The sequence below is a fragment of the Pelobates fuscus genome, chromosome 12 (genome assembly GCF_036172605.1).
Source record: "Pelobates fuscus isolate aPelFus1 chromosome 12, aPelFus1.pri, whole genome shotgun sequence".
NCBI classification, from domain to species: Eukaryota; Metazoa; Chordata; class Amphibia; order Anura; family Pelobatidae; genus Pelobates; species Pelobates fuscus.
In genome coordinates this window covers 32207221-32233288 of record NC_086328.1, presented here as the reverse complement: position 1 = coordinate 32233288, position 26068 = coordinate 32207221, and the positions used below count along the sequence as shown (strand labels likewise).

Genomic DNA, 26068 nt, shown 5'->3' with positions numbered 1-26068 from the left:
AGAAGGGAAGTTGATGAAGGAAGTTCATTTGGGCAGGATGGCCGGCCCATTTGATACTCCGCCATTTCCCAATTTGCGGGTTTCCCCGTTGGGATTGGTCCCTAAGAAAGAGCCTGGATCCTTTCGTCTCATTCACCACCTGTCCTACCCGTCGGGCGGATCGGTGAACGATGACATTGACAGGGAGGTCTCGCACGTTCGCTATGCCTCTTTTGATCGGGCTCTGGAGTTGGACCGGGAGGCAGGGAGGGGAGCTCAGTTGGCTAAGTCGGACATCGAGTCCGCTTTTCGGCTACTCCCGGTCCACCCGGACTGTTTTCACCTGTTGGGTTGCCGGTTTCAGGGTTCCTTTTTCGTAGATATGTGTTTGCCAATGGGCTGCACTATCTTTTTTGGAGTGGGTGGTTGCTCAGGTTTCAGGTTTAGCGTCGCTGACCCACTATTTGGACGTTTTTTTGTTCGTGGGCCCACGGGAGTCGGATGACTGTGTGGGGCTCTTAGATTCATTTAGGGTGGTCGCGTCGGAATTTGGTGTGCCCATAGCGGAGAACAAGACAGTTGGGCCGGTGGGGTTCTCTCCTACCTGGGGATTGAGGTGGACTCGCGGTGTATGGTTTTCCGGTTGCCGGAAGAGAAACTGCATCACCTACTGTGTCTGGTGGATTTGGTTAAGGGTGCAAAAAAGGTGAAGCTCCGGCAGTTACAGTCATTGCTAGGGCATTTGAACTTTGCCTGTCGGGTGCTGCCGATGGGTAGAGCCTTTAGCCGGCGCCTTTCATTAGCGACGGTCGGAGTCAAACAACCGTTTCACTTCATTCGGATCACCCACAGACATCGGGAGGATCTGCAAGTGTGGAGCTCATTCCTGGGTAGGTACAACGGTCAATCTTGCTGGCTGCGCCCAGCGGCATTAAACATGGATTTGGAGTTGTACACCGACGCGTCCGGGGCAGTAGGCTTTGGGGCCTACTTCCAAGGACGATGGTGCGCGGAGGCCTGGCCCCGCCACTGGTTGGAGACCGAATTGGCAGGCAACCTAACGTTCCTGGAGCTCTTTCCAATTGTAGTGGCAGTAGAGCTATGGGGGTCGGAGCTGGCAAATCGGAAGGTGGTGGTGCACACGGACAACATGAGTGTTGTCCATGTGATCAACCGGTCGTCATCTTCATCCCCTCCGGTAATGTCTCTGCTTCGGCACCTAGTCTTGCGTAGTTTAGAGTGGAATTTGTGGTTGGTTGCGCGGCACGTGCCTGGGGAGCGGAACGTTATAGCCGACTCTCTCTCTCGGTTTCAGTGAGACCGGTTTCGAGAGGCGGCTCCCGAGGCGGACCGGACTGGGACCTCGTGCCCGGCGGGGACCTGGTTTCCACAATCTGAGCCGGTTGGTGAAGGGGTCGCTGGCTGCGTCCACTTGGAGAGCGTACTCGGCAGTATGGCGGAGATGGACGGATGTTTGCAGGGGTAGGGAAGTGTCCTCGGAGGAAGGTAGGTTGCCGGCTACGCTGGCTTTGTTGGAGCTGCTATGTGAGGAGGGTAAGTCGGCTGCGGCGGCCGAGAGGACGTTGTCGGCTTTGTCCTTCCTGTTCCAGTGGTGTGGGTGGCAGGATGCTACTAAGGCGTTCTGCGTTGCGCGGATTATGAAGGGATGGAAGAAAGATCGCAGGCCGGATGCTCGGCATCCCATCTCTTATGAGATCCTGTGTAAACTATTGGAGCAGCTACCGCAGATCTGCGTGTCGCACTATGAGGTGCTCCTGTTTCAGGCCGCGTTTGCAATTTGTTTCTTTGCCGCCCTGCGGCCCCAAGTATCAGAGCACCAGCCGCCTTGCAAATGGCGGATGTTCAGGTTTCTACGAGGGACATCGCGTTGTGCATCCGGAGGTCAAAGACGGATCAGATGGGGGTTGGCGCTTCAGTGCGGATTCAGTCTACTGGTCAGCGGTTCTGCCCGGTCAGGTTGCTGCGGGAGTTCCTGAAGGTACGTGGGAGGGCAGCAGGGTCGCTGTTTAGGCATCAGGATGGGTCCACGCTTAGCCGATTTCAATTCGCCAGAGTGCTTCGGCGAGCGTGATAAACATCGGATTGTCTCCCGGATGTTACACTACGCACTCCTTCAGGATTGGGGCTGCTACTCAGGCCAGTATGCTGGGTCTTCCACCAGGGGCTCTCAAGCGGTTAGGACGATGGCAATTGGGGCGGTTCCAGCTATATGTGCGCCCTCACTTGCTTTAGGCCAGCGGCGCAGCGTAGTTATGGTTTTGTTGTGTGATTGTAGGTTCTTCCCCGCGTTTTGTTTGGATAATTGGACACTCGTTTGTGTATTGGGCAGCTAGACGGGCTGAAAGTAGACCCTATGGCCGGAACCTTGGTCTTCCTTACGATGTGGCAAGGGTACGTTGGAGGGGTATACGGGGACTGTCCTGGGACGGGTTATATGCTGAGCTGGCGCTACGTGTCGGGGCCGGTTACCCTGGTTATTCACATGGGCGGGAACGATGTCGGACGGCGACGGTCGGTGGACCTGGTGCACGCGATGCGGCATGACGTGGCCCGCTGTGTCGCGTTGTTCAGGGACCTGACCCTCGTATGGTCCGAGATCGTGCCCCGCCCGGTCTGGCGAACCGAAGGAAAGGGTAAGGCTCTGGAGCGCTATAGGCGGAAGGTCAATATGACCATGGCCCGGTTCGTACGCCGCCTGGGTGGGTTTGTAGTGAGGCACGTGGAATTGGAGAGGGACAATTATGCACTCATGAGGCGGGATGGGGTGCACCTGTCTCCTATTGGGCTGGACATTTTTAATACGGGCCTGCAAACTGGAATTGAGGAGGCGCTGTCGGCGGGGGGGCGCGATGCCCGCGCAGTGTAGGGCACGAGGAGGGGCATCGCGGTGGCGGTTTCCCCGGACAGCGCAGAGGAAGAAAGGAGACAACAGCCGGCACGGAGCTGATGGCGAGGAGCTGGCTGTCGAGGCTCATGGTATCGAAGTTGTGAGAACTGCCTGTTGGGCAAACACCCAACAGCTGGCAGGTTTTGGACTGAGCAAATTGTTAAGTGAAATAAAGCTGTGGCCTTTGCCCTTATCCACAAGAACCAGGTGTCACGTGTGTTATTGGGGGGCAACGGGTTGATGGTTGGGTATGGTTGGGTCAGCAGTCAAGTCATTATATAGGCAACTCTTGGAAGTGTAAGGGGCTGTAAAAGAATTCATCATTTTAAAATAATGCCTACACAACATATATGGCTAGAGACTGCAAACTCTAGTATCAAAAAGATGGTTTTGAGTGTGTTCTAGTCCCAGATTTTACTAAAATAAATACAAAATAAATTATTAAAATGAAGTGATTTTTTTGGTTATATATTTTTTGAGATGATACTACATAATACATGTGTAAACAACCAGCATATAGTTAAATAGCAGTAAATCTGGTACAGAATAAATGTTAGAATGCAAACTGGCAGAAACATCTCATTTTTGTTGAATTAAAATAAAATAATATAACTCAGATAAGCAGAGACATATACTCGTAAGATATAAAAGAGGTATCAAAGCGGCGGTAATATGCACGTCAAAATATCTGCATGTTTTGTAGATAAAGAAACAAAAGATATGGAAAAACAATGCTTAAAATAATAGTAATCTGGAATAATACAGCAAGCTCTGGACTAGAGTACGACGTGATGGTGTGAGGTATGTTCGGTGTCATCCATGTCGCCCTTGGCATTAGTAGAAATAATCAATGTCCACATGCCTCACTCCCTAAAGCTATAGTGTATAGCCCTAAAAAAGTAACGGATCTCCCAGATATGTGGACTGTTTTCAGGTGTACAATCTCACACTGATCCGCACCCAGGAAGTGGGACCCGAACTGAAGCCTCATTGGTGGCTGGCAGCTTGATATTGATTGGGTTGTGTTGTATCATTCGACAACTTTGGCTCTTCCAGAACCTTAGGCATATGGCATGAAAAGCCACACAAAAGGCATCTTCCCACCGCCGCTAAGTCACCTCCACTACAAGGGGAGCAAAAGCACAAATGTCAGCCATCTTGGATAACCTGCGTGGGATCGGTCTTTCACAATTGCACCCAGGAGTGGGAGAAAGGTAAGATCGTGCTTGGTGAAGACCAGGATAACCCACACAGGTACGGGGAAAAGAGATGAGGGGGAGTGCAGGGACCAGAAAAGTAGTAGGAGACAGGACCTCTTCAGCTACAGTGTCGATAATATCTTCAGCTCACATAAGGTTGCCCATTTAGCACTAGACTCCGGAACAAGTCCGCTTTAGTCAATATTCAGGATAAATTAGCACTTTGATATTGAGAATGCTGAAAAGCACATCCTTGCTGCGACTATCTAGCATGCTAGTCAAGCCCGGCTGCCCGGTAATTTTCTTTATTTCACGAGTCACACTTTGAAACTCCTGAGAACTCCTGTTTGCAATGCTTGGGTTTAACATTTTTTAAAAAGGCTTTTCAAATGGGGGTCTCTAGTTTGTTATGATTTCAATTCAAAATTAACTTTTGTTTTTGTAAACACTGCAGATTTATTTTACATTGGAATTTGCTTGCAATATTTATGCATATAAATGAGATACTAGTTTAGTCAATAATGATTATTCCACAAAGAAAAGCACAGTACTTATAGTTTCTTAAAGAGTTACGCAGCTTGGAATTAGCAGAAATATACAAATATATATTAGTGTTAGTTGTATAGTGTTATAGTCAACACAATAAATTTACCGTAAGTGACCACTTCAATTTTTAACATTTGCTGTCTAGTTGCTAACAATACATATACCTTTGCTATCCTATTTTTCTTCCATACCATGTTATGAGTATCTGCACTCTGGTATATTCAGAAAAAAAACAAAAAAATCAACATTTAAAATATACAGTTTGTAAGGCACAGTTTTAGGTTCCTGCCAAAATAGAGCTCTGTTTCTCAAAACTTTTATCTATAGAGAAAAGAACAATCTTGTCTTATTCTAACATCTCTAGATTGTGAACTTGTTTGAGCAGGGTCCTCATCAACCTATTGTTTTTGTAACTCTGTGATTGTCTCATTTATTGTTACACTTTCATCCTTTGTAATATTGTAAAGTACTGCGGAATAAGTTGATGCGATATAAATGACTCTTACAGGTTTGCATACATACAGCAGACTGTGGACGGAGTCAAATTTCCAATCTTCCTAACGCTCACACTTGTCCCACTAAAACAATTGCCGAATTGAAAACTGTGTTCTAACTTCTGTGTTGTGTTTCAGCTCCATGTGCCCTCATTGAATTCACATATGTGAGAAAGTTGGGGGCTGAATGAAATATGGAATGGTGCTGATCAAAGCCCACCATGTAGATACCTCTTATAAAATCAGACCAGGAAGTCCATTCAGAGCAGTGAGTTAAACTAGAAAAGCCAGCTCTATAATTTTCTATTATTGGGTGAGTTAATTAAGAAGAGTCAGGACAGAAGGTATATAGGGAAGAAGAATCTATGGATGTAGAAATTAAATAAAGTTAATGTAAATAAAGCGTCAGAGCCATATTGTATAGGGATCCAAGTGTAGAAATATCCATACCAAAATTTAAATATACCATATCAAAATTGTAATCTTTCAGGATTCTTTTATTTCAGGAATTTTACCAGAGGACTGGAGAAAAGCAGATGCAGTGCCTATATTTAAAAGGGGTTCAAAAACTCAACCCAGAAACTACAGACCTGTGATCTTAAGATGTGCGGTTGTGAAATCTTTTAAAGGGTTGTTATGGGAAAATATGTAATTAATTTTTGAACGATAATACTCAAGAATTAATTTCTGAACAATAATATAATTTGCAAAAATCAACATGGTTTTATGAAGGGTAGGTCATTCCAAACTAACCTAATTGTGTTCTATAAAGAAGTTAGTAGAAATATAGATCAAGTTGATTCAGTAGACATGATCTACTTGGATTTTACCAAGACATTTAATACCTTTCCACACAAAATGCTACTAATAAAACTAGTTTGCTCAGATAAAATACAGTGTTATTGGGCTTGAAGGTAGAGTACATAGAGCAGTTGAAAATGGAAAATTTCAAATTGGACAAAAGTGTTAAGTAGAGAACTTCAGGGTTCTGTCCTGGATCAACTTCTTCTAGTGATCTCAGTCAATCCAATGCTTCTCTATAGGGAAGCAGTCGCCATTCTGCACCAATCAGCATCTCCTCATAAAGATGAAATTATTCAGTGCATATCTATGGGGAGCTTTCAGAGACCTATGTGGAAATGATGCGCATAGGTCATGCAGAGAACCCACCAGGAAGTCTTTCTAGTCATTGTCCGAGTGAAAGCCACTAGAGGTGAACTTAGGCAACATTTTCTCTGAAAAGGTAGCATTTACACTGCCGACCCTGCAAAGCCTGACACTTATAGTGTTTCTGGTGACTCTAGCCTCCCTTAAAAGTGCAATGTAATACAATTTTCAATACAGAAAGCAACTTAATTTGGTTAGATAATATTCACCTCTCTCTTTTATTAGCCATCTGTGGTTATATAAAATATTATATATTATTAATATTATATAAAATAAATTAATTTCACATCAGGAAGTTTAGGCTTGATGTACTTTCAAAAATGTTAACGGTTTATTTAACCAATCATTGTTAACAGGATTAATCCCAGATGATTGGAAATTAACAAATGTTGTGCAAATTCACAAGAAAGGTAGTATGGGGAAAGTAATGGAAACCATGTTAAAGGATAAGATTGTTGAACATCTAAAAATCACATACATTTCAAGAACAGAGACAACATGGGTTTACTTCAGGGAGATCATGCCAAACTAATCTTATTGATTTTTTTGATTGGGTAACTACAATGATAGATCAGGGTGGTGCAGTAGACATTGCTTACCTAGATTTCAGTAAGGCTTCTGACACTGTTGAACATTAAATATTTATTAATAAACGGCAATCTTTGAGTTTGGATTCCAATATTGTTGAATGGGTAAGGCAGTGGCTGAGTGACAGCCAACAGAGGGTTGTAGTCAGTGGTGTATCCTGGTTTTGTGCTGCCCTAGGCAGGACAAAACTCAGGCGCCCCCCCCCCCCCCCCGTCCCGCCTTCTAAATACACATACACACACACACAAATTCACTGACAGATACGCATACACTAGCTAACAGACACACACACACACAGTCAGACACACACACTCTCTGTCAGACACACACACTCTCTGATATATAATATATAATATAATGTAATATATAATATATAATATAATATATAATATATATATAATATAATATATATATATAATATAATATATAATATAATATATATAATATAATATATATATATAATATAATATATAATATAATATATATAATATAATATATATAATATAATATATATATAATATAATATATATTATATATATATAATATATATAATATAATATATATTATATATATAATATATAATATAATATATATTATAATATATATATTATAATATATATTATAATATATATATATATAATATAATATATATATATATATATATATAATATATATATAATATATATAATATAATATATATAATATATAATGTAATATATAATGTAATATATAATTATAATGTAATATATAATATAATATATATAATATATATATAATTATAATATAATATATAATATATATAATATATATATATATAATATATAATTATAATATAATATATATAATATATATGTAATATATAATTATAATGTAATATATAATATAATATAATAAATATAATATAATTTATATTATATTTATTATATTATATTATATATTATATATAATTTAATATATATAATATATTATATATATAATTAATTTAACCTAACCCCCCAGCCTCCTTACCTTTGGGAATGCTGGGGGGGGTTTCTTTACCTCCCTGGGGTCTAGTGGGGCTGCCGGTCGGGCTGCTGGGCTGGTTGCTGGGCGGGCGGGCGGCATTGGTGGGCGGCCGGCGAGGGAGCTCTTCCTCTGAGCTGTCTGCTCAGCTCCCTCGCGCGCCGCAGAGTGAGGCTGGGAGCCGGAAGATGACGTCATATTCCGGCTCCCAGCCTCACTCTGCGGCGCGCGAGGGAGCAGAGCAGACAGCTCAGAGGAAGAGCTCCCTCGCCAGCTGCCCGCCCGCCCGCCCAGCAACCAGCCCAGCAGCCCGACCGGCAGCCCAGTTAGCCGCAAGGCTAGCAAGGCACTTGCCCTGGGCATTTGGGGGCGGCGTTTTTTGCCGCCCCCTGGAAAATGCCGCCCAAGGCAAATGCCTTGTTTGCCTCGCGGCTAATACGCCCCTGGTTGTAGTCAATGGAGTATATTTAAAGCAAGGTCTTGTTACCAGCAGGGTACCTCAGGGATACGTACTTGGACCCATTCTCTTTAATATTTTTATTAGTGGTAATGCAGAAAGTCTTGATGGTAAGGTATGTCTTTTTGCTAAAGATACTAAATTTGCAACAGGGTTGATGTTCCAGGAGGGATAAGCCAAATGGCAAATGATTTAGGTAAAGTAGAAAAATGTCCAGAGCTGTTGTAATTGACATTTAAGGAATTTGAAAGAGTCCTAACCTCAACCTCTGAGAAAAGGGATTTAGGAGTAATTATTTCAGATGACATGGGTAAGCAGACAATGTAATAGAGCATCAGGAATTGCTAGCAGAATGCTTAAAGGTATTCTGCAGTAAAAAAAAAAAAAAAAAAAAAAAAAAAAAAAAAAAAAAAAGGGCTCTGCTTATGCCACAGTACAGATCACTGGTGAGACCTCACTTTGAGTATTGTACGCAGTACTGAAGGATATTGATACTTTGGAAAGATTTTAGAGAAGGGCTACAAAACTGGTTCATTGCAGGGTAAAACATACCAGAAAAGGTTAAAATTATCTTAACATGTACAGCTTGGGGGGGGGGGGGGGGAGGAGAGAAAGAAGATAAAGGGGATAAAGGGGATAAAGGGGAGAAAGGGGAGAAAGGGGAGAAAGGGGAGAAAGGGGAGAAAGGGAGAAAGAAAGAGAGAGAGAGTGAAAGAGAGAGAAAGAGAGAGAAAGAGAGAGAAAGAGAGAGAGAGAGAAAGAGAGAAGGAGAGAGAGAGAAAGAGAGAGAGAGAGAAAGAGAGAGAGAGAGAAAGAGAGAAGGAGAGAGAGAAGGAGAGAAAGAGAGAAAGAGAGAGATGGGCCGAATGGTTCTTATCTGCCGTCACATTCTATGTTTGTATTCTGCTACGTGAACACTGATTAAAGGAACAATCCTTGTACCTATGTAGCAGTTATGGTACCACGAGTCTCTTGGAGCTTTCCAATGTAAGTAGTGAAACTATTCGCTACCTTTTCATATGGGGACTTCTAAACTCTGCTCGCTGTGTCTGTAACTATCTCAAGTGTGAGCCAAAAGCTCATGCTATGGCTTAGTTCAGCAAACAGAACTCCTAGCAGTAGTGGAGGCAAAGAGTAGTGCTCAGCAGACCCCAGGTAAGAAGTCAAACCATTAGTGTGATAGAACAACCGGTCACCCAGGAATTGTACTTGGCTTGTATCTCTCCACCTCTCCTCAAAAGAGTCGGAATAACATTCTTTTCAACTTCCAGCTGTGCCACCCCTTTAAGTACCCTTCCTAGCTGACCTCAGGAGTATTGTACAGCTGCAGGGAGGCCCCAGAGGCACAGTGCATCTGACTGGGAGCAACCTCCAACCACTCTAGAAGTCTTTCTCGATCAGCTGCACTACGCCAAAACTTTATCTCTGTCCCAAGACCACCTAGCAGGGCGTTTTTTGGAGGGGAGATAGGGGAGATGGTGAGGCAGCTAATGATACCCTGGACTTAAGGGAGCTACAGGGATACGCAGAAAGCACTGTTGCTTTGGGTGACAAAATGAGCTTCCTGGGGACACCGGTTGTGTGTGGATGTGGGCATAGGAACTAAAGTTAGTGTACATTTTATTATCCCAGTGCCATTGTGTCTGGCCGCTAATTAAATGATCGGCTCAGGCACAGACACCAAAGCGCCGGGGATGTAGCAATTCCTATTTGCTCCCTGAGGACCCCAGGCATAAAAGTATGACCTGTGTAAAATAAACCAGTTCTATTTCACCTTACACTAAGTCTCGGCTACTGATTGGGGTGGATCTGCTACACAGCCATGACCACTGAAGATACTCTGGGAGCTATAATCAACAAGGAAAACTGAATGCTTGGCAGTGATATTCTGGTGGGTCATCACAAGTAGTAAGGGAATTTCTGATACCAAAACCACTATAACATGCTGTAGTTATTATAGTCCTTGGAGTGTTCCTTAATTCCTAGATTCTCAACGATTAATGTTCAAACTGTCGCTTTCCACGTGTTGAAAGAAAGATAAAAAAAGAATTAAACTCTGTTTTTGTGCTGAGTGCTGATTGAGTGAGCCGTGTGAATGAGCTAAGAATGAGTGCAGTGACAGAGCTGAATCTTTTGCAGACGGCCCTTAGAGATGTCACAATGCAGCCAGACGTCTCCTAGTGACTCATCTTCCAGAATAGGCCGTGCTCACAGAGAGATAACCAACTGAGCTGAGTGAAACACTAAGCTGGGCCTGGGCTACGTATTCCTCTAAACCGGACAGCTGAATGGACATTCTACACCTGACTAACGAAGACTGCATTATATAACAGTGATTTATGGGTCACTTGAAATAATTTGTCCCAATTACTAAATATGTATATAAATAAATAATAAAACACACAAAAACAAAACACTTTTGTCGAGTTGAAAATATATAGTAGCCTTAAAACTTCGTAATGACCAAAGATATTTTCTGTGATGAACACAGTTTGGCCACCAAATGTCTGATGTGATTATAACATGTGGCAGGAATGGGGAGGAATCGAATGTGGCAACGAAAGGCCAATAAGCTGCTAGGTAATTTCTTGAATGGACTTTAGCAAATATGAGAAGATAATGGTCTTTAGGGAGATGAAGTGATGTAGAAATATATAATTGTTGTGCTAAATAATCAAATAAGATATATTGACACAGCTAGAAGACTCATTTGGTATTGCTGCAAATCATTAAAGGAACACTATAGTCACCTAAATTACTTTAGCTAAATAAAGCAGTTTTAGTGTATAGATCATTCCCCTGCAATTTCACTGCTCAATTCACTGTCATTTAGGAGTTAAATCACTTTGTTTCTGTTTATGCAGCCCTAGCCACACCTCCCCTGACTACGATTGACAGAGCCTGCATGGGGAAAAAAACTGGCTTCACTTTCAAACAGATGTAATTTACCTTAAATAATTGTATCTTGGGGGGCGGGGCCGGACCGCCGAGCTGGATGGTCGCATGTTCACTCAGCTCCTGCGAGTTACCAAACTTTAACCTCTAAAACCATGCTTTTAAAACCTCCATAATGGCCACCAGCGACAGTCGTCAGTGTTGTGGGGAAACTGGATCCAGGGTGAGGCTGGCTTCTCAAGCTGCAGTCCCCTGGAGGAGAGGGCCTTGATGTCCCGATTGGGGCCTACTCCGGTGGTGAGTGGGGTGGACGGCCGCTGCTCCACTATCCCGCTTTACAGAGCCCAGCCAAAGGCCCAAAGCCGTGTGGAACGGACCCTGTCCCCCCCCTGTGGACCGGTGGGGGTGATCCCAGTCCTTACCCAGAGGATCAGATCGCTGCAACAGGGCACAAGCCCAACAACACTACCACCATGCAGCAAAGCCTGGGAGCCTCAATTAAAATGGCGGATGCCACGTGGGCCGAAGCTAGAGAGACGAAAAACTCTCCCTCCGAGCCTGTAGCAAACAACATAGCCTCCAGGCACATTCTGATCCGAAGCTTGCCACTGCAAAATACAAGTACCCACCATGATGCCCAAACAAGACGTCTCCTCAGTCAGTTGCAACGCAAGAACGTGGCTCCACAACATGGGCAAGCCCAAAGCAGAAGGGTGGACTGGAGGCACAGCTCAACACAGCAAAAGCAATTGACAACCAGCAAACGCCAACTTACCCTCCGGTTACAACAGGAAGCAGGTCTCTCGAACAAGGTACAGCACTATGCTCCTGGGATCACAGGGGCCGACAAAGCCCCCAACGACATACTCTCAAAGATAGACAGACACTTCTCTAACCTCTGGCGGAAGCTAGAGCACCTCATACTCCAGCCCACTCTGCCACACGAAGCTGCCTACCTACCCAAGCGCTCCCCACTCAAGCACACATCCTCTGCGACACGAAAACTAACGGGGCGGCAGAATAGGAGACGCACAGTGCCGAGCCTCAAAATGGCGTTGAAGAAATCACCCAAGCGCACACAAGCAAGACCGCAACTGCAACCAGGAGAGTTGAGCAGCAATATACATAAGATACAAGCCCCAACTCACCGGACCACATCATCGCAAGCTGACATGCAGTGCAACTCCTCACTCTAGGACTATGTGGTACCCCCTGCTGGCATAGGCTGAGACTGTCCCTGAGACTAATCGGTGAGGGGTAAAGCCTAGGATACACACAGCAGCCGTAGTGTTATGTGCAGTCATTTAATATTTATGCCAATGTACCCAACATAGAGGAATCTTACTTAGTAGCCTCTTTGCCCACTGGCCCACACCATGGGGCTCCTACCAGAAGTAATAAGCCTGTCATGCCTCTCAGGATCTTCTTTTCCTAGTATTGCTACATATACTGCTTGCATGTTTATTCTGCTCTTGCCTTACTTCTTACTAATTATTTTGTAAATTATAAACTCTGGGGCAAGCTCAAAGGAAACCACGCTAGCTCAGAAATACAGCTACTGTATATTTCTTTATGTTAGCCTTAATAAAAGCGAGTATGGGCGCCAAGCTTAGTTTAACTACCCAATAACCGCACTCGTCACTGGCACCTTGAGATAGTACATCACTCCCTCTGCCTCGCACCTAACTAGTAACCATAGTTTACAGATGCACACCGGCTTGACACTAGCTGACTAACTATGCCTGTTAACTTTAACTTGATGCATATGCACAGGGAGGCTTCACACCTTACTTTGATGCATCATGTACGCCTAACTTTGATCTAGCATATACACATTCATGTAGACTACAAGATCGAGGCCTACCTAGCATGTTATTATCTCTTTTGTTCTGATGTTTATAACAATTATAATTTTTCTATATGTTAGTTTACTAACTCCTTTGTCTAGCATCTCTCATGAACCTGCTCATGCTCCCTCAACCTAGACATCCCTGACTAATATGTTGGAAACTGCATTTAACATAAAAAAAATGTGCAAGAAATCTAAATCCCATGACAATGTCAATATATGTATACTGTATGAGTTTGGTCCGCTGTTGTGGTGTGACAAGCCTGTTATGTTCATTATTTGCACAATAAAATACAGAATTAAAAAAAATAAAAAATAATTGTATCTTAATCTCTAAATTGAACTTTAATCACATACAGGAGGCTCTTGCAGGGTCTAGCAAGCTATTAACATAGCAGGGGATAAGAAAATCTTAATTAAACAGAACTTGCAATAAAGAAAGCCTAAATAGGGCTCTCTTTACAGGAAGTGTTTATGGAAGGCTGTGCAAGTCACATGCAGGGAGGTGTGACTAGGGTTCATAAACTAGGGGTTTAACCCTAAATGGCAGAGGATTGAGCAGTGAGGCTACAGGGGCATGTTCTATACACCGAAACTGCTTCATTAAGCTGTTCAGGTGACTATAGTGTCCCTTTAATAACAGTTGATTATTATTTTGGCTTGATGCTATAATTTTTATGAACATATAGGTTAAAACCAAACATAAAATATTATAGTGTATTATAAATAATACATACATGGGATATATTTTGTGATATGCCAGGTTATAGTTTTCCCAGTCGATATTACAGGTACTAAGTTGTACAATTTAAAGTGCATTTTATATAGCTTAAATACGTTCTCTATAGGAAGAAAGAAAAATAGGGATTTATTCAATTCCACTTTATGGGGACAACAAACACTATATGAAACGGTTTATCTCTGCACACTAAAAAAAAAAATTTTTTCAAAACACAGGTTTTAATACCGACCTCAACTAATAGCCACCACTGAAGTGCCAGTTTTCAATGACTGACCTCCTGGACAAACTGTCAGACCCTGCCATAAACTTAGATGACATTCAGAACGTTTTTTCAATTAATCCTTTGACGAACTGTGCCAACAATACTGACATTAATGACGCTTTTTTCGAAATACAAAAGCTATACCAACAACACATTAGGAGTTTTTGGGAATTGACAAGTCTTAATCAATACATCCAACAAAAACTGGTCCCTAGGGGCCTCCGACCAGATATCCTCCTCCCAGATAAAATCCAAACTGAAGAGCAACAAAACGAGTGGAATAACATACTGTTGGACTGCTCTGCGAGATTAATGACCTTTTTGGTTAAACTGGAAACAATACATTTAGAGGAAACAAAGACAAACCTGCAAAATGAGATTGTACAAATAAAAAGGTTTAAAGCAGACAATCTTTTCTCCCCAATGGAAACCAAACTCCAAAAAAATATTGAACATTTCAGACAGAATCTAAAAATAAAAAAACACACGAAATTCCAAAGAGACTATAACGACTTCAAACAAGGCGAAATATTTCGCAAAAAACGAAAAACACGGAGATATAACAGTAGCCAGAGGGGCTCCACATCCGCAGACACAGATTGGTCAGACTCGGATATAAGCTCCTCTAGGTCCAGACAAAAAACATACAGCAAGAATACACGCAATAACGACCCAGTCCCAAGTCATTCACCAAACAGGGGCATCCTCAAGGGCACTGACAAATCAGTTGCATTTTTAGATGCTCCTATCTCCTCAGACAGCACCAACCTCACCGCCTCTAAGACTTTTTTAGGGCAGGATCTCCCTCGAGAACAGAGGGGACGTTTGAGGGACAGGGATCGCTGGGCCTACAAGCGACAGGGACGAGGTCAGAGATTCTGACATGTAATAGGATTATCAATCTCTCTGATTTCTCGTTACAGCCTCATCACATTTCGCTTCTGAGTAAAGGTTTAACCTTTGTACCAACCCCGGGTTACAATAAATTTGAATGGTCAAAAGACATTAATCTGTTTGGCAGGAAATTAGCCTTAAACTTGATGCATTCTAAAAAAGATGCACTAATGGCGAATGATCTAGGTCTGAGTGTGGAGGATTTTGAACTTTCAAAGATGTTGACGGAATTACTGGAGGAACAAAATCCATCCAGACCTCTGACGAATCTAAAACCACAAAGTTGGTTTACTCCTAACTTGAAAGATTCCCCACATGTAGACCTGTTCGTAGAAATGACCACTAGTGATTTGCAAAAGATGCATGTTGAACGCTCACTGGACTACAACCTATCCACCATAGAACGAAAAGCCCTAAAAGAATTGACAATGTTGAATAACGTTGTCATAAAACCCGCGGATAAAGGGGGGAACATCGTATTGCTTAACCGTGAGATGTACATCGATATGTGCATGACACATCTGAATGACAGACTAAATTACAGTGTTCTCCCTGATGATCCTACTGAAAAGTACATCAAGGAGTTTGATTCCTTACTTAAAAGTGCATTGGATACCGGAATCATTAACACAGAAGAATACAAGTACCTATTGCCACACAAGCACCCAACAGTTGCTACTCTATACTGCCTACCGAAAGTGCACAAGGATATCAGAATACCCCCAGGGAGACCGATCGTATCAGGCAATAACTGCCTGACCGAGCGGGCTAGCAAATATGTTGACAAAATCCTACACCCATTTGTCATAGACCTACCATCATATATACAAGACACCAAATCTACCTTACTGATTTTGGAAGGACTTCAGGTACCACCATATACCCTATTGGCGAGCCTGGACGTCGTATCTTTGTATAGTAATATCCCGCACAAGATAGGTATAGAAGCATGTCGCTCCTTTCTTGAGTCAGTAGCATATGATGAAGCACAGATCTCCTTCATTATGTCATTATTGGAATTCATTTTGACACACAACTACATAATATTTAACGGTAAATACTATTTGCAAGAGACTGGAACTGCGATGGGTACGACTTGTGCTCCCACCTACGCAAACCTCTTCCTGGGATGGTGGGAGGACAAAATTCGGAAAGACTCACGATATAATCTGTACCACAGACATATTCTAAAGTGGTACAGATATATCGACGATGTGTTTATACTCTGGACAGGTTCAGTTAAGCTATTCGAAGATTTTGTTAAAATCTTGAATGACAACACAATTAACCTATCACTCACATATGTCATTGATGAGAAAGAACTGATCTTCCTTGACCTCAAGATCCTCCTGATGGAGGACGGCACTATCCAGACTGCACTCTTCAGAAAGCAAACCTCAACAAATAGCCTCCTACATTGGGAGAGTCACCATCCTTACAGGCTGAAGGCATCAATCCCATATGGACAATACTTAAGGGCAAGAAGAAATTGCTCTGAGGACTCAGCGTACTACCAAGAATGTCAATCACTGAAACTCCGGTTTAAGGCCTTAGGCTATCCAAACAGGGTTTTGAAAAAAGCATACCAACGGGCCAGTGGGACAAACAGATTGGAGAGTTTGAGGACAACACGCCCAAAAACTAGCTCCACGACCCCGAGGTGTATTGCCACCTTTGACGGGGGCTGGGGTAAAATGATACAGACCTTCTCCAACCACTGGCCAATCCTTACACACAACCCTGTTTTGAAGAAATCATTACCGAGCTACCCATCTATCACGGCTCGCAGGTCCAAAAACCTAAAAGATCTTCTAGTTCACAGTTTTTTAGCTCCTATTCCAATTGAGCCCAATTGGCTCACCAATACAAAGGGTACATACAGGTGTGGCCACTGTAAAGCCTGTCCGTTTATTACCCCTTCCAAGTCAACTACTTCCACGCAATCAAAGATTATCATTAAAACCAATGCATTGGTCAATTGTAGTACCACCCGTTTAATATACTTGATCACATGTTCATGTGATATCCAATACATTGGAAAAACCATCCAACCTTTTCGTCGAAGGATCCTTCAGCATATCAACTCTGTAAAGAATGTCATCACACCAACCCCTGTGGCAAAACATGTCATAAATTTTCATCAGGGCAATACTGATAATCTAAAATTCCAGGCTATCGAGAAGCTGATTCCTAACCCTAGGAAAGGGAACTTCAATCAACAATTACTACAAAAAGAATCGAAATGGATATATTCCTTCAGAACCCTCGCCCCCCAGGGACTTAACGAGGAGTTTAATTACACACCCTTCATACATTAGCTACACTAAGCTCCCATTCAGAGAGATTCTCTCTCTCTTTTTCTAACCAAAGCTCTCTCTGTCATCATGGCTGGCACTTCACGAACAATAAATATATATATAAATCTTAATAACAATTGTTTATCACCTATCTTTGATATTCTTTGAGTATTAATACTCTTTCTAATCACCAGATATTGCAGAAATCGTCAATACTATATGAACGTCTATTGATATATTCATATATATGTTACACACTGGACATGTATTTATATGTCCATTACAACACTAGCATCCAACATAAGGGAACAGATCCAGTTATCCCCTGTTTAAGCTTTTTAATATCGCTTATTATGCTAAGTAAATATGAATATTTTGCCAACACTTTGGAGAATAGAACAATAATCTGAACTGCCTTTGACAATAAAATATACATGAAAATATTTTTCCTTTACATGTTATCCACTTTGAGCATGTCACCTATTCTCAGACACTGTGTATCCAATCACTGGATACATGCCGACATATTTGTTTCACTTTCTGTGAAACTTTGCAAAACTTAAATTAAGACGGAGGGGAATGGCCCCTCCGGACCACCGTCTTTCGTCAGAACTAATTGATGACGTCGACGTTCTTGTGACTTCAATTAAAGGTTTGGGCGCCCTATTTAATAGCCCGCTGGAAAACGATCTCGTTCCCCTTGAGAAGCCGCCTTACCGGCGAAACGCGCGTCGGGGTTTTTCTGTTCCCTCCTAATAATCCTCTCTGCACCAGCAGTTAATATTTTTCCAAATACTCGGATTTCGAAAAGACAACCATATATAGGCTGTGGGTGAATCGGGAGGGTCAGTCTGACAAGACTTTACACTGTTACACCGGTTATACTTTAACTATCTAGACGCAAGCTAGTGAGTTTTTTTGAAGGGAGGTGCCCTTGAAGGCACAGTTAGCATTTACCATCCGACTAACCTCTGATTCAGTTATAACTCTCTCCTCCTGTACCTTTCTATTCTCTGTAGTTAGCTCTCCTATCTGGTAGGTGCCCTTGAAGGCACAGAGATATATATATCTTATTATCCGCTTTTTCTCCTTACTGATTTTAGGGTGACCTACAACATTTACTACCTTGAGGAGTTAGCAGCTCAGAAATAAGAGATACTTTGACCATAGCTTGCGGTGCAGTATAAATCTAAAACAGCATTTAGACAGCACCTGTCTCCTGTCCTAACTACTGTTACAGATAATATATCTTGTGTGACCTAAAAGACTACATTGAGACATTGCTAGTCACTACAATAGAGACACTACTTAGACAGTACGGTCTCTTGCTTTGTGACCACAGTTATAGACAGTACTCTATAACTCCAGGACAGCACTGAGACTAATCACAACGGTAGAAACATCACTCTGATAATACTGTTTTCTGCCGTTTGACCACAGTTATAGCCAGCAATTTTCTATAGTTGTACGAACCACTGTAGGTACTACCAGTCGTATCAATATAGACATTGCTAAGATTAACTTAAGCTGACCACAGCTATAGACAAGCAATTTTTCTATAAGTATACGAGCTGTTAAAAGCACTATCAGTCGTGACAATACAGACATTGCAAAGATTTACCTAAGAATAACTGTGTCTCAAATGCTGTTGATTTTCGTTTTTAAACCTTTTTTTATTTCTGCATAGCACTTCCGTATGCCCCTGTATGTACTTATACAGACGGTTTAGGAGTGGATATACGAAATACTCACTCTGTATCCTGTTCACTAATAAATATATTTTTTATTTTTATCTTTCTGGACACACGTATATATTTTATAGGCAGTGTTCCTTGCTCTCCTTTTTTCTCTCAACCAAATTCTATGTAGGGTTAACCCCTTCACTGCCTAGATATACTTTCACATCAGGCTCTCTTTTGTAAAAAAAATCTCTGCACACTATCCACCTAAATTATACACAGCTGTATTCAGCCCAGTCACAGCATTTTGATGTGCACCCATGTTTTTTTTTCCCTGAAAGATGAACATTGATTACTCAGTCATAATAAAAAACATTTTTATTCACCTCACAAAGTTTTTAATAAAAATAATAAATACAAACTAAAAATTAGCCACAAAATATTAAAAACTTTCGTTTTAGTGATAAGCAATCAGTTTTCATGTTGCTTATCTTCGATTGGGTAATAAGAGACCAAAATTTACTCAAAAATAGGGTAAGATCTATACGTGGGAGAAGGGGATACAAATCAGTTCTGCATTAGGGTGGTCAAGGGCACACTCCTTGTTCACTCCATCCCTGTAAGAACACCAGAATCACGCACAAAATCCCACACACCCCATGAGTCCGCCCCAATTAATCACATCACAAAAAGACACACAGCAATCACCCAGAGGGGACACAGTGTTGCAAACATAATGCCTGTTTTAATTACTATTACGTGTCCATAAATAAACTCTTCATTACTTTAGCTACTTTTCTCCACATAAGGCACCAACACGGATTGGGCTTTGTTTCCATATGACACAATGTCCTCCTATTTCATATGGGACTTAGTGAGTATTGTCGACTCATTCTGTTTGACTCTGCACTTTTTTTCTCAATCCAGTTTGTAATGTTTGTTATTTTATTGTCCACACGTGGCTGTGTGTATGTCACATGGTACACGGGGTGTGTTTGTGCACTTCTCCATTGTTTGCACTCAGTACCAGCTCTGGTATATATAGTATCAGCACAGCCCTGCATTCCATACAGATTCACAGAGCTTCCAGAGAGACTCACTGAGATTCTGTTACTATAGCAACAAGCATGGACCCCCCGGACTGTAACTGCGCAACAGGTATGATATAAAAACTATTTGTATGTAGCCAGAGCATACCTCGATAATCTGTGTACAATGAATTAATCAAAAAAACTTGAACAGCATTATTTAAAAGTACTTCCAGCTAAATTGTAGTATATTTTACTAAATTATACCTTAATACAACTATCGCTATTTTAATAGTATTTGACAAAGCATGAGCCTGAACTCTACATTACACAGAGTGGATAGTGGGAACCGCACTCAATCCCAACGGCTAAGGGTGCTCCGGATCAGGACCAGCAATCCCAGGATAATATACAAAAAAAGAGAAGACCACAGGCACTCCAAATTAAAGCCGTATGCAGATTTATTAGGACAGAGGTCGAATCTTTTTTGAACTCTACATTAGACTATAACTCTAATATATATGTATATTGTGTCTATATTTTGCATTACACAGATAGGTTTGGTTCAGTTTTAATCCCAAATAATTCCCACAGTTAATTTATAACTATCTTTTTTTTAGTTGGCTTGACAAATTCACTATCTTTTCACGGGTTAAATTATTGCTAGTGCAGTGTCCTGATTTATTTTTATGGGGTGTAGAGAATGGGTTGAAGCTGCTGATTACCTGAACTATATTTTCTCAAATCTTTCTCTGTAAATGTTGAACAATCCTGGTGGCACTTCCTCACCAATGGTCTAATTACTCTATTGGTCTAGAATCCCCATGGAATAGAATTGGGAAATCCATACATTCTGGACTGTTGGTGTGCCCCAATGACTGGGTTGGGTACCACTAATCTAGAGCATCTGGATGGGAAGCACTGCTCTAGGGCACTCCTTTCTGACACTGTCAGGGTCTCCAGATGGAAGGTGTCAGTAAATAACGCTCTATAAACCCTGAGACCCAGCACAACAATAAAGCTCAGTGATCTAAACAATTTACTTCCTTCATCCATGAGACCAGCTTGTATGATGCCTCCTCTAGTGTCAAGGAAGGTACAATATGAATGTTTATTAATCATTGAGGAGAACCATATCCTGTTATAGAGTCCACCAGATAATATTAGGCAATTAGCACTGTATCAGGTATACCAACATCTCCCTTCATAACCCACCTCCATTATGTGTTGTTATCCGATGCCCATCATATATAACTTACTATTCTCTCCTTTCTTAGGATACAGCATATAACATATTATTCTATTATTACTTAGGGGTCGCCTGCTCCTGTGCAAATTCCTGCAACTGTAAGAAGTGCAAATGCTGCCCAAAAAGTAAGTGCTGCCATCTAGTGTTATATTGTGATACATACACACACTCATATCAAGGGGATAATTATTTCATGAGATAAAGGATATATATATATATATATACTGTATAAAAAATAAAAAAAACTTACAAAAAAAAAAAAAAATCGGGGGTGGGGGGAGGTATGTAAAAATATTAGTCCCAAATCCCTCTGCCCCTATTTTCTGCTTGAAATGCTGCACATACTGAGAAATCTTTACTTTGTGCTGGGGGCCAGTTGCTAATTTCTGCTTTTCCCACCGTCCTGGTTTGTTTAAATGGACACACCGGAGTCCTAAAGCACAACTTCTTTGTTGTTGCAATAATGCACAAACTGCAATATTCTCTTTATCCTACACAACTCATCCCAACCCAATCTGGCATAGTGCCCCACCTGAGATTGGGCTCTGGGTCCACCCTTGTTTGGAAACCACTATTGAGGTATATTGGTAAGTGACTAACCTGCTGTTTCTCCCTCCTCTCCCACAGGTTGCTGCTCCTGCTGTCCGGCCGAGTGCAGTAAATGCAGCCAGGGCTGTCAGTGTGAAAAGGGATGCAAGAGCTGCAGCTGCTGCAACTGATTGGTGGATCCGTGTCTGAGACGTGATCTGTTACTCTGTAATATCTGTGTATGGTCTGATCTGTATGTTACTAAAGATCTGCAGTATTATTGGAAACGCTTGGACAATCCAAATGTCTCACTGATTTCATAATTATAGTAATAATAGACAAATAATTTTGCCTTTGATTTTGTGAAATTGGAAGGAACCCTCGAACTGTAAACATTTTTAAAAGGTTTATAAAAGGAAGTGACTTTACTGTCTGTCTAACATCCACTAGAGGTGTGTTTATGGAAAAATGTAAACAGAACACAGTGATTTGTGAATGGTCCTGCCCCCTCAGACTAAACAAGGTGAGGACTGACCAGGAGAAGAGTGAGGGCTGGTGCTACGCACACACACATACACAATTATTCTATAGGTGTGTATATATACACACAGCAATTTGTATCACATTTAAACTTGTGCTTTAATTTAATTTTTAATTAGGGGCTTGAGAAATGTGTGTGTACATGTGCTTGTGATGTAAATCTCAACCTGGCTGCTCTAGATCACTAATGGTGACTATGGACAGCTAGCTCTGGTTCCAGCCTCTTGATTGGCACAATAATTAAAAGGAATTAGTCATGGTGCCCTTGGGGGCCCCTCTGCCCCACTTAGCGCAGAGATAATGGTGATTAGCTGGAGCCGCCAGCCTTGCACCTGGGGACAACTATCCTCCTCTGATAATTGTGATGCAAATGAATATTTAGGGTTAAAAAAAAATTGGAAAAAAGAGATCACATTGGAGCTTTTCTTTTCTACCTGGGCTGTACAGTTAAATATTAAATGCTCATTCGCATCAGAGAATGCAAAGGTATTTACTAAAGTGTGTTTTTTAGGCACTCAAAGTTAAATGATTTATAAAATATTTTACCAGGATCGATACATTGAGATTTCTCTCGTTTTCATGTCCTGGGTCCACAAAACATTGCATTGTTACAATAGGATACAATATTACAAAAAATACAATATACAAATATATATATATATATATATATATATATATATATATATATAACACAAGATCCAGCGCACTCACCTATCCACTAAAAATCAACTTCAATGGTGACAGATTTTTATTTTAATTTAATTTTTTTTAAACACCTAATCTAGGCAAAAATAATGGGGGTTTAGTTGCATTATATGATCATACATTGCATAAGCCTGCCACAATGTCAATGTACCCCATCTTTGGCAGGTCATACTCTAACAGCCTCTAACTTACTCGGGGGGAAAAAATTCCATCTGGGGTTCTCTGCAGTACAAGGCTAAATAGGGCCCTGGGATGAGGCACTTGTGACAGGGAGGGGTGCAAAACCAAGGAGTTGGCTAGACTCCCAAAGATATATATATGGGAAAACAAGGGGCTGGCTGCACTCACCTGAACATGCTTAACCCCTTAAGGACCAAACTTCTGGAATAAAAGGGAATCATGGCATGTCACACATGTCATGTGTCCTTGAGGGGTTAAATGGGGTGCTGCTGGGGGCCAGAGCAGACTTTAGGCTGTTAGAGTAGGACCTGCTAAAGATGGGGTACATTGATGTTGTGGCAGGCTTATGCAATGTATGATCATATAATGTATTTTTGCCTAGATTAGTTTTTTTTTTAACTAATAAAATCTGTCAACATTGAAGTTGCCGTTTAGTAGATAAGTGAGTGCGCTGGATTCTGTATTTTGTATATTTTGGGAGCACCCCATTTATGCATGTTCAGGTGTGTGCAGCCCCCTGGTTTCATATATATATGTGGGAGTCCCAGGCAAACTCCTTGGTTTTGCACCCCTCCCTGTTACAGGTGCCTCATTCCAGGACCCTATTTAGCCTTGACTTGCATAGAGTCCCAGTAAGGAAGTATTTCCCAAGTAAGTGGATTAATCTCATAAGAGCAAGCATTAGGCTGCTATTAGGATAGGACCTGCCGAATATGGGGTACTTTGACGTAGTTGGCAGGCTTATGCAATGTATGATCATATAATGTAACTATTATACCACCACCATCCCTGCCCTATACCCCACCCCCCACTGCCATTATAACCCCCCCGCCCTATACCCCACCCACTGCCATTATAACCCCCCCCTGCCCTATACCCCACCCATTGCCATTATACCACCACCCTCCCTGCCATTATACAGCAACCCTCCCTGCCTCCCTACTAAGTCCCAGACCCCAATCTACTCCGACCCACCCAGGCACATACAACTGTTCCCCTACTGTCACAGACAGTAGACATAGACACATTACACATTCACAAATTCCATATGCAGTCACACACAATACACATACATACGCGGTCACAAACACTTTTTTTTACACAAGGGACAAGGACAGATATATTCTGTGAGGCAGTGAGGTTAGTGTGCGCCCTGCAGTGAACCGGCAGCTGGGATTAGATGGCATCGGCATCACTACTGGGAGCACAAGTGAGCTGTGCAGGAAGAGCACCCAGCCCAGCAGCAACCGCTAATCACCATGGGGAAGATCCAAGAGCAAGGTAGGTAAGCTGGGTGGACCTCTTAATTACTAAATGTGTGTAAGAATGTGATTTTTGTGTGTGTATCTCTGTTGTTAAGTGTGTGTTTATTGTGATTGTGTGTCTGTGATTAGGTGTATGTCTGTGGTTGTGTGTGTATATAAATGTGTATGTGTTTAGTAGATATGTTAAATATGTCAATCCCACATAAGGATAACACATTAGGGAGTTATCTACTAAACAACTGAAAGATTAAAAGGCTTTACATTTTGATCTTTTAGCAGTTTAGTAGATAATTCCCTAAATTAATGCTCTTATGTGAGATTTCCATATTTAAATATGCCAAATTAGGGTGCTCTTTAGATCTAAATATGGCAATCTCACCAGGGGCGTATTAGCCGCGAGGCAAACAAGGCATTTGCCTTGGGCGGCATTTTCCAGGGGGCGGCAAAAAACGCCGCCCCCAAATGCCCAGGGCAAATGCCTTGTTAGCCTTGCGGCTAACTGACAAGCCCTCTGGGCGGGCGATCTGCTGGCGAGGGAGCACTTCCTCTGAGCTGTCTGCTCAGCTCCCTCGCGCGCCGCACAGTGAGGCTGGGAGCCGGAATATGACGTCATATTCCGGCTCCGCCTCCCAGCCTCACTGTGCGGCGCGCGAGGGAGCTGAGCAGACAGCTCAGAGGAAGTGCTCCCTCGCCAGCCCACTGGACCACCAGGGAGAGAGGGAACCCCCCCTCTCCCCCCAGCATTCCCAAAGGTAAGGAGGCTGGGGGGGGGGGGAGTTATATAAAAGAGAAATTAAAAAGTGAGTGTGTGTATATGTCTGTTAGTGTGTGTGTGTGTGTGTTTCTGTTAGCTAGTGTATGCGTATCTGTCAGTGAATGTGTGTGTGTGTGTATTTAGAAGGCAGGGCGGGGGAAGGGTTGGGTGGGGGTGGCGCGGGGGGCGGGAGGGAGGGGGGTGCCTGAGTTTTGTCCTGCCTAGGGCAGCACAAAACCAGGATACACCACTGAATCTCACATAGGGATATCAAATAGAGGAGTTATCTGCTAAACAAAGATCGAAGTTTAGAGGTGTCAGCCAGCGCAGAACAGGAAATTTGGGTGGCTAGTCTGAATTCTATGCAAATGTGTTGTCTGATTGTGTGTATATATTTGTGTATGTGTATATGTGCATACATCTTAGCATTTTGCCAACACTACACACAAGCACACCACTGCATTCAAACAACACCACAAACAAACACACCTTTGTATTAAAACATCACCATTCGATATAACCACACCACTGCATCTCGCCAACACTACACACAAATGCATGCCTGCATTCAAACGCCAACACTACACACCCCTACATTCACTCACACATTTTCCATACAAAAACACAGGCTTATATTTAGACGAACAAACACTGCTCAGTGCTACATTAATTTAAAAAAAATTTGAGTGTTTTTTTACATTTTAAGGTGGTGGTGGGGAAGGGGGGGGTGCCATAAGGAGGATCCGCCCCGGGTGCCAAATGCTCTAGGTACGCCCCTCAATGTATGATCATATAATGTAACTAAACCCCCATTATTTTTGCCTAGATTAGGTGGTTTTAAAAAAAACTAAAAATCTATCA

The 26068-nt window shown here is 42.2% G+C and overlaps 1 protein-coding gene across 1 annotated transcript; it reads left to right on the top strand.

Moving 5' to 3' along the window:
* Positions 1-20018: 20018 nt before the first annotated feature.
* Positions 20019-22109, top strand: LOC134578898 (metallothionein-like). Its single transcript, XM_063437982.1, has 3 exons — positions 20019-20116; positions 21301-21360; positions 21863-22109. The coding sequence occupies exons 1-3, from the start codon at positions 20086-20088 to the stop codon at positions 21952-21954; spliced, it is 183 nt and encodes a 60-aa protein (XP_063294052.1). The 5' UTR covers positions 20019-20085; the 3' UTR covers positions 21955-22109.
* Positions 22110-26068: the final 3959 nt, after the last annotated feature.